This window comes from Arvicanthis niloticus, chromosome 4 (genome assembly GCF_011762505.2).
Source record: "Arvicanthis niloticus isolate mArvNil1 chromosome 4, mArvNil1.pat.X, whole genome shotgun sequence".
Lineage (NCBI taxonomy): Eukaryota > Metazoa > Chordata > Mammalia > Rodentia > Muridae > Arvicanthis > Arvicanthis niloticus.
In genome coordinates this window covers 23,587,017-23,602,105 of record NC_047661.1, presented here as the reverse complement: position 1 = coordinate 23,602,105, position 15,089 = coordinate 23,587,017, and the positions used below count along the sequence as shown (strand labels likewise).

General features: G+C 44.2%; 1 protein-coding gene across 3 annotated transcripts in view; it reads left to right on the top strand.

Annotated features, from left to right (window-relative positions):
• Window positions 1-1,997: 1,997 nt before the first annotated feature.
• The window catches only part of Ankrd50 (ankyrin repeat domain containing 50), a 34,416-nt gene continuing 21,324 nt past the window's right edge, over window positions 1,998-15,089 (top strand). The window contains exons 1-2 of one of the 3 annotated variants that reach the window (XM_076932320.1): window positions 1,998-2,165; window positions 3,260-4,134. In XM_076932320.1, the coding sequence (XP_076788435.1) occupies window positions 3,623-4,134 (512 nt within the window). In that variant the 5' untranslated portion in view covers window positions 1,998-2,165; window positions 3,260-3,622. Of the gene's footprint in view, window positions 2,166-2,849; window positions 4,135-15,089 lie in introns of all 3 variants that reach the window. The other 2 variants (XM_076932321.1, XM_034500559.2) reach the window with 2 other exon arrangements.

Genomic DNA, 15,089 nt, shown 5'->3' with positions numbered 1-15,089 from the left:
GATGTTTGTGGCCTCTGCCTGCTGAAATGACTGAAATTGAGGCTTAGATAAAAATGGATATTTTTCTCTGCCACAGAAAGGAGGAAACATCCTTTATTGTAAGAGTATAAATACAAAAGCACATGTTTGAGATTTTATTTGTGCTTTTTAATACTTTAGTTTGTGGGGTGAAACTTTGGGTTGGAGGTGCTGATCCTAACTGGATGAAAACTTATTTTATATATAAATGATTAAAATGTGAAGAAATACAACTTTGCATCATGTATATATGCTTAAACATTAATATAAACATAAAATTTAAAAGTATGAATTTGTTTTTCAACCATAGTTGTTGAAGGATATAACTGTGAATATGGATAAGAAATAATCTATAAAAATATTGGGAATAAAAAAATTGTAGTTTTCAAATAAGAAATTTGAAATGGAGACTACTTTATTCAGCCACTTTGCTTTGAGCTAAATAGGGACATAACCTCTAATAGGGAAACAAAAAGAAATCAATAAAACATAAATTAAAAAAGAACAAATTAGTCTACAGGTGTCAAATATGTTTGAAGGTATGAATAATTTCAGATTTATGCAACTCTGAAGATTTAAGAACATTTTACTAACAAAGTAATAATAAGGAAAAGTATTTTTAAAATGCCTTTTCCAAGAAAGATGCCAGTTTCTTCTGTTAGAGAAAATATGGTTAAGAAATTTCTATAAATCTGAGGCCATCTTGGTCTACACAGAAAGTCCAGGACGTCCAGGGCTGCACAGTGAAACCCTGTCTCAAAGCAAAACTAATGTATATACCAAGAGTAAATAATATGCTGTATATTACCAAGAGTAAATAATGTTATTTCTAGTATTTAGGCGATTAATAAAGATAAACTTGATAAAATTGTATGTAAGCTATTGTTAGTTTTTCTATTAGGAAAAACAAAATGATAGGTGAATTGTGAACTATACATAAATAAAAAGATATTCAAATAGGCCCGAAGATTAGTGACAGTTATAGCTAATGATAGTTTTCAGCAGGCACGATCCATGCCTTGTAATTTTAGCACTTGTGAGGTAGAAGCAGGACAGTCAGGTTCAAGGCTAGCCTAAGCTACATACAAACTCTGTCTCTCAAGAACTGTTCCATGTCAATGGGAACGGCCTACTAAACCAGGTTTCTCTACCTTCTGGTCCAGGCCAAAATTATTACGTTAATTAACTTAGCAAGTAGTTTAATGGAAATTATATATACAGAATAAATTAAAACATCTATTTAATCTTTCCACTTACCGACTTGCCCTATGCTGTTAGAGATACAGGCAAAGTAATGACTAAAGCAGTTTAAGCAGAAATCAACCCAAATTTAGCTTTATAAAAATCAATCTTCATGCAGCTCTGGAGAATGTACTCTTCTTTAGGTTCACTTGCAACCCGAACAAGGTGCTAAGTACTTCAGGTGCAGTGAGTGAAGTGTACACGAAATAACGCCCCGCCCCTCAGCCTGAGCCGGCCTAACTGAGCCGCCTTCCTAGCCATGCACGGAGCCCGATGCAGTTTAGCTTTCTCCGGAAAGCCCAGGGACCAGCCACACAAAGCGGCCACGAAGCCGAGATTGTTGGGATAGGACGCCACCCCGCACAGAGTCAGTCACCCGCTGTACAACGACCAGGCTCTATGCGGGTGCTGAGGACAGGGGGCGGAGCGGGGCGGAGTCGCAGCGCGTGGGGCCTGATAGGAATGGCTGGGCAGATGAGGCGGGGCTATAATCTGGGCGGGGCCTGTAGAAAAAAAGAACGATTGGGCAAGACCTGCGAGAGGCGAGCGAATAGACTGGGGCTTAACCGGGAGGGGCGGGGTCTATGAGGGACGTGACCTATAGGAGGGGCGTGGTCATTGAGAGGCGTGGCCTGCGTGCAGCGGGGCGGTATTGGGCGTGGCCTGCGCGGGGCGGGCCCGGTGTGGGCGGGGATTGCGCGGAGGGCGGGGCTGTGGGGCTGGCTGAGACAGTCTTTGCGCCGGCGGCGGTGGCGGCTGTGGGGGCTGGGCGGAGCGCCGCTGTGCGGGGCGGCCGGGCTGGCGGCGGCCGGGAGCCGCAGGCGGGTGCGAGGCGGAGCGCACCGGGGGCCGGGGCGGCGGAACGGCTGCGAGGATCCCGGGAGCGTGGAGCTGGAAGGACTGAGGTAACCGCGGGCAGCGGGCCGGGTGGAGCGGCCTCTGGAGCGGAGCTCGGGTCGGGCGGCTCAGACCCTCTCTGGATTCCCGGGGCTTGAGGCGGCGCCCGCGGCGGGACCTGGGCCGCGCCCTGCTCGCGCCACACCGGGCAGCACCTCGTTCCGAGCCTTTGTCTGTCAGCTGAGCCGGGGCTGGAGCGGCGGCAGCGAGCACTCGGGGAAGCAGACGTCCTCCTGGGCCTGAGTGGGCACTGCCTGCCCGGGTTCAGCCGGCCTTCTGCGGGAGCAGGTCCGGTGCAGCCGCATCCCCTTGCTTCCCCTAGGGTCTGTAAACTATCAACAAAGAAGCCCCGCCGGACGGACGGGGTGCCTGAGCTGCCTCAGTGGCGCTCTTGCACAGCTACACTGCGAGGGCTTTCAGGCTGAAATCCAGGGTGTTGCTGTAGGTGGCATAAAGTACCATTTTGTTTCCGTTTCGACAGTTGAGGCTTTCAAAATCTGTGCTAATTCTGTAAAAATAAATCTGTCTTAGAAGTATACTCATGGAGGAAGAAAAAAAGTAGAAAAAGGAAAATGAGTTTATTTAAGGGGTAACCATGTAACTTTTTAAAAGTGCTTTCTGGGGTGAGTTGTAACGAATGGGTTTTAACGCGGTGTTTTGGACTAAAGACATTTTTGTTTGCTTCATTTTAGTTTGGGGAATTGTTGACTACCTGGGCACAGGAACACCGAGGAACCTGGAAACAGGTCTATTAGGAATCTGTCATCTCGAAAATTTTATTTTATGAATGTTTTCCATTAAGAAGGTGTCAACAGAGGTTTGTGATTTTTGCCACATAAGAGACTCTAATTTGAAACAGTTCCCTGGTTGCAGTCAGATGTCTGAAACTGGCAAGAACTAGGCTCTGGGCTCGGAATGCTCATCCTTCAGCGAGAGAGACACAGCGCTACCTACATCCTGTCTAAATGCAATCTCTCTGGTGCCACTTAATGTAATGGATGGCTTTTCTGCATCTCGTTTTCAGATAGAGAACTGAGGCTTGTAGTGCTGTGGGGGCGTTTTCTACAGATCCAAGCACTGGCTCTTCTCTTCTGTTTTCCAGATGTGCTTTCTCATTTGCGTACTTGAAGCATCTACCATCACATGAACTCCAGATTGAGCCATAGAGTTCTGTGACCCCAAAAGATCCAGGAATGGTGTTGCCCAGCTTCAGGACAAGCCACTTTTACATCCTGCTTGACAATTAAGTAAATATATCCTTTGCTAATTAAGGCTATGGAACCAAATAAAGACGTGCACATTCCTTTGCCAAATGAACTCTGAGACTGTTGCATTTCACTGTGACTGGTCATTCCCAGTTAACTCATATAAGTTATGCCCAAATGGACGTGAAGCCTGTGGTAATGTATCAGCATCCTAGCCCACACTGAAGATTTAAACAAAACAAAGCAAAGCAAAACCTATTATGACTAATCCTTGGGAAGAGAAAGTCTGCAAAATGGCCCAAACGAGTCTCCTGCAAGGGAAGCAGTTTTACTGTCGGGAATGGGTTTTCCACAAACTTCAGCACTGCCTCCAGGAGAAATCAAGCTGCTGTTCCAGTGCAGCCAATGCACAGTCCCTTGTTGGGAATGCTGGGAATAATGCTAGTGCCATCTCTGGAAAGGGGGCCTCCTGGGGTGTGTTGCTGGTAGGAGGGCCTGGCAGTGGGAAGACAGCCCTGTGCACTGAGCTCCTGTGGCCAAGTTCACCTGCCAGCCTGCAGAGAGGTCTGCATCGCCAGGCTTTGGCTTTCCACTTCTGCAAAGCCCAGGACTCGGACACTTTGTGTGTTGGAGGGTTTATCAGAGGTCTGGTGGCCCAGATCTGCCAAAGCGGACTCCTCCAAGGTTATGAGGACAAGCTGAGGGATCCAGCCGTCCAAAGTCTCCTAGAGCCTGGAGAGTGTGAGAGGAACCCAGCGGAAGCATTTAAAAGGTAACTGGGAAGGTAGCCATGCTTGCATTTGTATCCATCCCAGTCTGAGATACCTTGACTACACTATACTACTCAGTTGTTGGACTCACATCATGTTTGTCAGTGCACCTCCTTAGTTATGTAAAAGAGAACCAAACTTAAGCTTTGTATCATTGCAAAGTGTGTGGCTTAAAAGTGAGGCTTGATAACAGAAAGCTGCTTTCTTCTACAGTACCAACTTACCAATGGTAAGGGATATTTGTAATAAGATGCAGCAATTAGCCTCTGGGATTCTGGGTGGGACTTCAGCGAGGCTAGCTTTTGTCATCATAGTATTTATAGTTTCTTTAAATAAGAAATGTACTTTGTCTAGCGGTCCTCAGGAAATTTGCTCATGTTGTGGGATGTGTTCTCTTATTAACTACTAGAAAAGTGGAGTGACTTGTGATATTTATAAAATAGTTGAACCATGTTAGTGTTTTGAGTGACGAAGACAACATTGTTTCATTCGTTCAGGAATCTCTGTAATAGACGGGTGGGTGGAAGTGAGCGTGTTGCTTTTGAAAATGGTTTCAGATGCAGAACTGCATTCCAGGAAATGCCAGTCCTTGAAGATAAGTTTTGCTTGTCTGTCTCTGCTCATTTAGAAGCAGGCATATTGTCCTCTCTGCCTCACTTCTGCTTGAATCTCTTCATCTCCCTATGTACCTGTTTCTTCACACTGCCTAGTTCCTCCAGAGCCAGGTGTATGTTCCGTACTCTGTGCTCTGGTGCCTGAGAGGTTTGTGTGTCTGGAAGAGGGATTTGCAAAGTCTCTCCTGAACCAATGTTTGTTTTTATGTCCTGAAATCTAAAACTTGTGCAGGTGATACTGAAAGTATTTGATAATGATAGTAAACACTGTGGAGGTTGCTGTGATGCGTGTTACAAATATTAAGCCATGTAATTTTCTTAGGAATTCTGTGATGTGGGAACCTTTATTCTATTTTCTTGATGAGGAAACAGAAAGAGAAAGCAGAAGGAAATTACCTAAGGTTATACAGGTTGGGAAGTTGCATACTGATATTTGATATATATACATATATATGATATTTATATATATTTATATGATATATCTGTATACGTATACATACAAATATATGTATCTATCACACACACACACAAGTGTAACTAGAGTTGTTTGATGAACTTGATGGGTAGCAGAAGTTGTGAGTGGAGAAGGTGGAGAGCCTGGAGGTGTGAGTTTAGTACCATGTTGAGATAGCCCATAGAGTTAACAGGAAGAGTGGAGTTTGAATGGGAGATACCCCCATAGGCTCAGGAGTTTGAAAGCTTGATCCACAGCCCTAGAGGTGGGGCCCAACTGGAGGAAGTGGGTGACTAGGGGCAGGCCTTGAATTTTGTAGCCCCACCCCATTTCCTCTCTGCTCTTTGCTTTTTGACTGTGGACATAATGTGACCGTCTACCTCAAGTTTTACTGCTGCTGTGCCCTTCTCCCCTTGAGTTGCTTCTTGTTAGGTATTTGATCACAGTAATAGAAAGTAGTCAGTACAGGTAGTGTGGCCAGGAGAGTTGAAGGTGAGTAGTTTAAATACAAAAGTCAGCTTGGGGGTCGGGTATGAGAGGTGTGACATTCTTCTAGACCTTTAAATGAGTCCAGTAAGACACTGGACAAGTCTTCTGTTAGCCATCAGATTCAGGGCTACTGCCTGTAAGCTGCTGAGGCAATCAGGACAAGTCTGTGACAGACTCAGCCAGGTTGTAGGCATGGTAAAGGGCACCCTAGGTGGAGGCTTTGCGTGATCAGTGCTGTCACCTGAAGCACAGCTTATAGGCTGTACATAAATAAGGGGGAGCCCTTACTGCCTTTTCTGAAGGTAACTATTAATAATTAATGTAATATGTTTTAGATAGTTTCATAAGCCGTCTGGGTGACATCATAAACAATCACTTCTAGAGTATAGAGTCTGATAATTAAAAGTTCAAACTCTTGTTGGGTAACTGTGTGCTTATTTTTATGTACTCTCATCCCAAACAACGCTTTCTTCATAATATCATTGATTTTCCTGAAAACGTTTGGGAAATTTTCTCTCATTCAGACATCAGTCTGTGGCTATTTTTCTGCCTGATTTGAAGTTATTAACTAATTGATGGAAGGAAGCCAAGTTAGGGCCTTGGATGAAAACCACACCCATACTGCCCTTCTGATTGACAGGGGTGCCAGTCCCTTGGTGGTGCCATCTATGCTTCCTGTGTGTATGCTTGCTTGACTTTCTACCCAGTCATCTAGCAAGAAGTACCCCATGAGCTAAGGCCCCTGTCTTGGGTTTCCCACCCTTTAGAACTGTAAGCCCAGTAAGCCATTGTTTATACTCTTCCCACTCTGGTATTTTGTTGCATCAGTACAAAGTGGACTTAGGACAACCCACTTTAAGTGAACTCTTCAGAAAAATGTATTAGAACATGTGTTAGATTTGAACGAGAGTAGACATCATTCAACGGGTCACCCAGGAGAGGGCTGCTGTTTCTAAGCAGTTACTTTATTTGGGGAGAATTAAAAGTAGATCATTAAGGGGTATGCCCTATTTAAGGTTACTAGTTAGGACTTCTGTGATGAAACACCATGATGACCAAAGGCAACTTGAGGAGGAAAGGGTTTATTTGATTATGCTTCCATATCACTACTTATCATAGGAAGTCAGGACAGGAACTCAGACAGGGCAGGAACCTGAGGCAGGAGCTGCTGCAGAGGCCACAGAGGAGTGCTGCTTACTAGCTTGCTCATCGTGGCCTGCCCAGTCTGCTTTTTTATAGAGCCCAGGACCACCAGCCCAAGGATGGCACCACCTGTAATTGCCTGGGCCCTCCCCATACATCACTAATTAAGAAAATGCACTCCACACATGCCTATAGCCGCCGTCTTATGGAGGCATTTTCTCAGCTGAGGTTTGCTCTTCTCAAATGACTGGCTTGTGTCAGGTTGACATAAGACTAGCCAGCACGGGGTGAAAGCAGATAATTGACAAAGAGTTAAATGAAACAGAAATGTAAGCCTAAAGAAATAGAGTCATCATTTTTTCCTTTTGATAAAATCAAAGCCAGCATTTTGGAATATTACATAACATATAAATCTTGGTAATATCAGTGGCTTTGTGAATACACAGGAAGCAGGGCAGCAATCTACACTTGATGAAGAAAAGTGGGGAACTGGCTGAGGAGAGGCTCTGTCATGAGCTTTTTCATCTACTTGACTTTTCCCCCCTCGGTTTTACTTTTTAACTTTTTCCTCGTATTTTCCTCTCAGTCTGTGACTAGACTGCAGGGCTTCTGGTTAAATCTTACATGAGATGGTGTATGGCTGATTCTATTGGAGTGACTTTTAATCTAGTTGCACATGGCAGCTCCTTTCCCCTCAGACATGGTGTGCTGCTTCTCAGATGTGGTAGGCTAAGGTTCCCTTCTCATTCATTCGTTCTCCCGTTCATAAGCAGACAGTGAGAGCTGTACTGAGCTCTGGGTTGAGGCGAGCTGGAGATAAAGCAGTATGTGGTACAGTTGCAGGCCTGCCTTCCAAGAGACTAGATTCTAATACCCATTCTGCATCTATGAAGAGAAATTACGTTTGAAAACCTGTTAGTGTTCATGTGATACACTGTGCTGTTCATAGGATTATTGAAGAGACACAGAAACGCACGGTTGCTTGTTTCTTTTCATTCTACTTAGTTTGAAGTTAATTGTATATATTTACATTTTTTTCTTTAAGTCTATTTGTGTTACTCAAAGGAACTAAGTTTATAATGCTTTCATTTTTATTTGTGCTGAGAACTGATGTCTGGTTTCTTTCATTCTGTTCTCCCCCAACCCCAGGTTTTCAGTACAAAGCTGTGTGTTTTGCCTCCAACATGGCTTCTTCTCTAGTGTTAGAACAAGTAAGTCAGGGCTTCCTGTCAGTCCTGTAACCATTAGCAAATTTCAGTTATTTCTGACCAAATGCTAACTATCTCTGTAGGAAGTAAGACAGGTTTTCATGTCTCCTGTGTGCTTTAGAAGCAGAACAGAAGCTGTCATTTCACTAGGCAATAAACTCCCAGCTAGGCCTTCCAGGTCTTTCAGATTTAGGTGGACACAGAGCCTAGAAGCCCTCTTCTCTATCCCTGCCTTTATTTCTGGATGACACTCTGTAAGTGTCCCTTTCCCCTGGTATTACAGACTAAGTGTAAGTGGATTAGAATTGTGAAGAAATATTAAAGATGGATGAATGGCTGTAGGTACTTAGAATTTACATGAAGGACTATGGACTTGCCAAAGAAGATCTCAAGCTGAGAGATCAGTTTCTACCCCCAGCCAACAGAACTGGAGTCCTGGAGGATCTTCCACCAGTCTTCCTGGTGCTTTCATCTGTCACCTCCAGCTTCTTACCTGAGATCTCTTAACTCCGTGTTCAGGCGTCCTTTGTTCCCCTCTCTTCCCCATCTCCATGACATCATCCATGCCTGAGGAACTTTTCCTGCCTACTGTAATGCTTAGTTAGCACTTTGCATGATGTCAACAGCTGCTAAGTAATTATCATTTAATGAATGCGGAATGCTGCTTGCCTATCTAAAATAGTCCCTAACATAACTGAAAGGATGAAGCCTTTGAATGAGGAAGAAAAATGAAATGTTTTATTGTTAAGACTAATTTTAAATGCAGAACAGACAAGTGTAGTGATTTTTAATTTATTAACCTGCTGTGCAAATTGGCATTAATCCAGATAATTTGGTGCCAAGATACCCACCTCCCCGTCTCTTCAATAGAGGGCTCAGAGCAGAAGGCCCAATTTCTTATTCTCTTGTGTGTGCTCATGGCAAAAAATTTGTTTCCGTCACTTGTCTTTTATAACTAATACTGTGTAGGATAATTGTCACTTTTTTTCCTCTTTTAAAAGTATTTTGAAAATTAAAAACCTGTGCATGTATATGTGCATCAGAGTAAGTCATGAGGTCCCCAGGAGCTATAGGATCAGGTGGTTGTGAGCCACTAGATGTGAGTGTTGGGAGTCAAGCTCAGGTCCTCTGCAGGAATGGTCCCTTTTCTTAATGGCTACCCCCCTCTTCATATTCCATTCTCAAGTGTTTTTAAACTGAAGATCTCTGTTAAAATGTCTTTTTTATCTACTGTTTAAACACAGCAAAACCATAATTTCATTTACAAAACTTTGCAGGTGTCTTTCAGACCAAGACCATTTTCACCTTTTGCACTATCATTTAAAATATCTGTCTATGTATGTTGTGTTTATTTATTTATAAAAGCATTTTTAGTTATATATAGTATGTTTGTGAGTGGCTCTGTGCACATGAGGTGTGTGTCCGCAGAGGTCAGAAGAGGGAATTGGCTCCTCTAGAGCTACAGCGACAACTGATTGTGAGCTGTCATGTGAGTTCTGGGAACTGAACTCAGCCGGAAGATCAGTGAGTATCCTTAGTTCCTGAGCCCTTTCCGCAGCCCCACTTGATCATCTTCCTCCAGGACGGCTTTCCACTTCCTTTTCTTCATGTCTGTCCTCTTGCTCCAAGCTGTGTGTTCTGCTCACTTTTCTTCCAAGGTTTCTTTCATTTTTCTCTTTTTAACACTGTGTCTGTGTGTGTGTGTGTGAGAGAGACATACTCAACAAATAACACACACATTTAATAAATAAATGAAAAAAAAACCCAACAAATGTTGCAAATACGATCCAGAGATACCCTAATTTGATACATGCCAATGAAGTAGAAAAGCATGGGAAGACTATTTTCCATAATTAAGCTGCCATGTTTCTATAAGAGCAGAAGCCTTTATCTGTGGAGGTAAAGTAAGGTGATTCATAATGCAAGCTATTAATCCAAGCTGAAGTGTTTCAGGCCTTGGACCTACCAGTGTGCACAGTGTGGAGTTTCCATGTCCCATGTTCCATGAAGCCCTGTGACACAGCACAGGCAAGCTGCCAGACATAGCCTGGATTCAGTCTGAATTTTATGTTGAACTAGTTTTGGATTATTGTATATTCAAAGATCTAAGTTATGTTATAAAAGTTATGGAACCCCATAGGGAGTTTCAATCCACAGTTGAAGCAACTGAGTTCTAGAGCCAGGTCTGTCTCTGGTTTTCTCAGGATTAAGGCCTGTGCCATGGTGGCAGACATTGCCTTAACAGGACTTCAGTTTGGCTTTTTCTCTGGTGCTTCTTGCCATCACCATGGTAACAGAACACATGGGTGAATGTGCTCTGGTTGCCCTGCTGGCCCAGAGATGATGACAGTTATGGAGAAACAGGATCCCAGCTGTAACCTGACTCCACAACTGGAGTCACACATACACACATAGACACAGAGAGAGTGTGCATAATTGTTATGGGGAGGTATAGGCCATGATTATGAAAATAACTGCAAAACTCAGAAGAAAGGAATATTTCAAATGGAAGTCGTTGTTTGCATTAGAAACCCAGGAGTCATAGATTAGTCAGTGTCACTCATCCATTCACCCAGTCTGTCAGCAACTTGTTCCACCTCCAGGATTAATCCAACACCTCCCATTTCCACTTCCCACCATAGCTAAATCCTATGTTGCCAGAACTACAGCAGCCTCCCTGGACCGTCAGAGATGAAGTCAGGTCATGTTACCATCTCACTTAGACCTGCTGCCCTCCTTACCACGTGTAGAGGAGAACCAGAGCTCTCCAGGGCCTCCTGCTAGCCATGGCTTTTGACCTTGCCCTGTAATCCTTTGACCCTTTTCCTTGCTCTTGAGTCACAGTGTCTTTATCCCATCAGGTGATGTTACAGCCAACACATTTTTGCATGGCTGTCCCTGGAATCACTTCTTTGTAACTTTACCTCTGCAGCCTTCCTCCTCAGTCCTTGTCCTGTTTTCCTGTAGTGCCAGGGCTCGTGCTTAGGGCAGAGCACCAGTTAGCCTCTCCCGCCAGCTGAGATATGCTCCCTCCCTCAGTGGCCCCACGTCCCACTGTCCCACTCTGCTCTTTATCCCTTAATGACCCCATGAGATCGGGGTTACTCTGTCTTAGCTTTGACTCTCTGACTGCCTTTTTGAGGAAGTAGTAGTGGTTGCTAGAATCAGAGTATAGTAAGAGCCAACCACTATTACACTAATAGTCAACTACTTGTTTTAACAGAAGACATTCTAATTTTTTTTGTTTGAGCCACATTCAATTCTGAAATACTTCATTTTTGTGTGAGAAACAGTTTATACCTATAGCTATACGTATTATAGAGTTGTTGATCAAATCTCTTTTATACCATCCCACTGCTGTAGCCAGAATAGTCCCATATTCTGGGAGAATGAAAGAAGAGCTAAGGAGGTCCTTCTTCACCTCACTGTGCCTCTCTGAGAGGTGCGAGGCCTGGGATGTCTGGGGTCCCAGAGAGGCACAGTGTGGATTGTGTTGTACAACTAGAAGCATTGGGCAAAGTCTTCATGTGTGATTTCTTTTGAAAGATTTATTTTACTTTTTATGCATATGTGTTTGTGTCTGTGTGAGCATATGCCACATGAGTGTAGATATCAGAAGAGACTAGAAGAGGGAGTAAGATCCCGAGGAGCTGGAATTGCGGTTGTGAGCCAGTTGATATGGGTGCTGGGAACTGAACACTAGTCCTCTGAAGGGCACTGTAGTTATGCAGTGTTGCTGAGGCTGCTGTTGTACTTTGGTTCATTCATTTCTTTTAATTCAGATTGGGCGAGAGGAATGCACCAGGTCCTGTCCTAGGGCATGCAGTTAGCAGAGGTGGCAAATATTCTGTTTATTGCCTTATCTTTGCTAGCTAGCAGAGGTGATTAGAGCAGAAGTTAAGGCAATCAGTAACAGCGTTTTATAGAAAACCAACCCAGGGCAGGAAGGAGCTAGGGCTGGGAAAGTGGAGGGCTGTTGGCTACTTAGGATGTTTAGAAGGAAATTTGACAAGAGCTTCAGACCAGAGATACCAAAGTACAAGGTCGTAGCCTCGGTTGGAGTTGGTTTAATGTCTAGGAACATAGAGACTTCGAAACTGAGAAGAAAGGAATATTTCTTCTGCAAGAGAGCTCACAGGGTCAGACAGTGGGAGGCAGAAACAGCTAGGACCCTGAGAGAGCTTTAGATAGTTGCAAGGACATTAGACTTGCTTATATGTTTGTTTTCTTTGCATAGATTGGAAGTCATGGAAGCTCTTTAGACAAAAATAATCTGACTTAAGGTTTCATAAGGTCACACTGACTGATGTCCCGAGAAGAGGGTAGGTGAGCTAAGACAAGGCAGTAAGTGGCCAGTGTGACCATCCATGTGCAGGTGCTCGTGCTTGGGTTTGGTAGAATGGGGAACCCAGCACACGGGTATTGGTTTCAGATTGACCTGAGAGCTTGTTGGATGTGAGTTATGGCAGAAATAAAGCAAGATCTGCCTCTTGGGATCTTGGCTTGGAAGCTGGCGGGCTGGAATTTTGAGTTACTGCAAAATAGAGGCTGAAGGGAGGAGCCCAGTGAGTGCTGGAAGCTGGAGGGTGCAGTTCTGAAAAAGCTCAACTCCAGCATCTCAGCACAGAAGGCAAGCAAGCAGTTCAGATTCAGCTAAAGCTTGCCTGGGATGTTGCTGACATCTAAGGCCACAAATGAGCAGGCCGAATAATAACATGAGACTCAGAACTTGGTGGGATATCCGATTAGGGGTTGTTAAAGCATGAAAAAAGAAATACTGCAACAGGAGGATAGGACCTTGCACAAGGTGTCAGTGGTAAAGTATTCCTGTGAGTTGAGGGTCGCATGTGGGAGTGAGTGACAGGCAGGTCATCTCTGTAGCATGAGACAGCTCCAGCTGCTGGCATTGTGAATGAATGTTAGGGCTAAGTACCTGGGAGACTGACGGATGCCTTTACTGTGATGCAGGGCTGACATCTAGCAGAAGCTGGAGAAGCTATGGGTTCATGGATTGCTTGCAGAAGACAGAGAAAAAGGGTGGAAGGAGAGAAGTTATGGAGATGTGTTGTCTGATTCGTGGGAGATGGTGGAATGTTAGGAATTGTTGAGTAGGTGCAGTTGGTAGAATCTGAAGAACAGATGAGCAGAGGGAATATTTCCAGCTAGGGTGTGAATTTGTCCCCCATGGCCATGGTTAGAGAAAAGCTGTAGAGCTGTGAGCCAGAGTGGGCTAGTTTAGAGCACTCTAGTGAGGTTGTCTTCTGACACATGTCCATGTTTATATGGTACACTGTGTCGGATGGTATGGAATGGGTCCAGAAGCTGGAATGTTGAAAGTACCTGGATTATCTGGTCTGGCTATCTATTGTTTCTTTTGCCAGTAGGTTACTAATCCACATTCCTATTTTTTAAACATATATTTATGTACACATGTGTGTATATCTGTGGGCATGCCCATGCCATGACACCTGTGTGAAAGTCAATTCTTCCATCAACGGGGCAACAGGGATTGAAATCAGGTCTTCAGATTTGGCAGCAAATGCATTTACCCATGAAGCCATCTTGCTAGCTCCATAATAATTACTTTAAAGATTTTATTGAACTAAAGAAATGCTCAGCAGTTGAGAGCACTGTCTGCTCTTCTGTAGGACCCTGGCTCTATTCCTAGCATCCACATGGTAGTTCACAACCATATATAATGCTAGTTGTAGGGGATCCAACACTTTCCTGGTCTTTTAGGCCCACACATGGTATATATACATGTACTGGCTAAACATTCATGTACATAAAATGGGAAAAAGAGGTTTGTTTTTACCTTTTGATTATGTGTCTGAAGTGGGTTTGTGCAGTTGCATGCAGAAATCAGAAGATGGTGTTGGATTCCCTGGAGCGAGAGTTACAGACACCAACACAGTGATATGTCCTGTCCTCTGCAAGAATAGCAAGCACTATTCAACACTAAGCCACCCCTCCTACCCCTGACCCCATAATACATTATTTAAATTTGTCAGTGTGTTGGATGAGCATAGCAGTGTCCTGATAGTGCCTCTCATCAGTGAGGGCCTTTCCTTCCTCAGGACAGCAGTGCTGTTGAGACTTGGCTGCTCTGGGTTTCTTTGTGATCTTTGCCAAACCTCTGGTGCACTTGTCTTCTTTGGTATAGTTTGTCTCACTTTTGACCAGGTCCTGAAGGCATCTCAGCTCCCTGAGACTCAGAGGTTGTGTTCTTCCTCAGTGATGCTTAGATTAGCTCTTGTAGCCTCCTGCCCTTTCCAGCCTCGGATTCCTCCAGCTCTCTTGAGTGTTGTTTGTATTTAAAGTAAGCAGAATTCTTTTTCCAGCATGTGGACTGAGCTCTCCCGCTGGCCTGCAGACACACTTGGCCTACTTCCCTCGGCCTTTTAAACACCGTCCAGAACTTAGCAAACACACCTTGGGGAAAACTAATCTTGTGTGCTGAACTCTTCGGATTTGCACTTTGCTCTTTAAACCAGACCTCTACCAGCCCTGACTGACCTCTACCAGCCCTGTGGGTTTGGTTCCTAGCAGAGTTTCTTGTTGGGCCAAGCACGGTTTTGGTCTGTACCTGTAAACAATAATATAACTTTTCTAAGTCCTTGGGTGGTGTTGTAAATTACTTCTCTTTAGACATCAGTAGGAGGTCTGGATTGGAGTGGCCACTATCTAGCCATCTTGCCTCTTATACTCATCTTCTTCTTGGATCTCCAGACTCCCTATTCTGCTTGCTGGCCCCTGGTCCTTACTATCTTAAGCCTCAGTGTCATGTTTGAATGAGAGTAGCAATTTGAAAGGTAAAGTCCTACCCCAAGTTGTTATCAGTTTTTCTCTGTTCAGCATCGAAACAGATGTTTTTACATTCAGTTCCTACCTTCATGAGACTAGCTTTGTGTGCTCTCTGCAAGTCCGTGAGTCTCTGGTTGTCATTGCATACCTTTGGGAGAGGTTGGGCTCTGTTCACTCAGAGCTAAGCTTCTGATGCTTGTGTGTCTTTGACTGCTGTATGTTCTTTGATCTTTCATATTCCATAT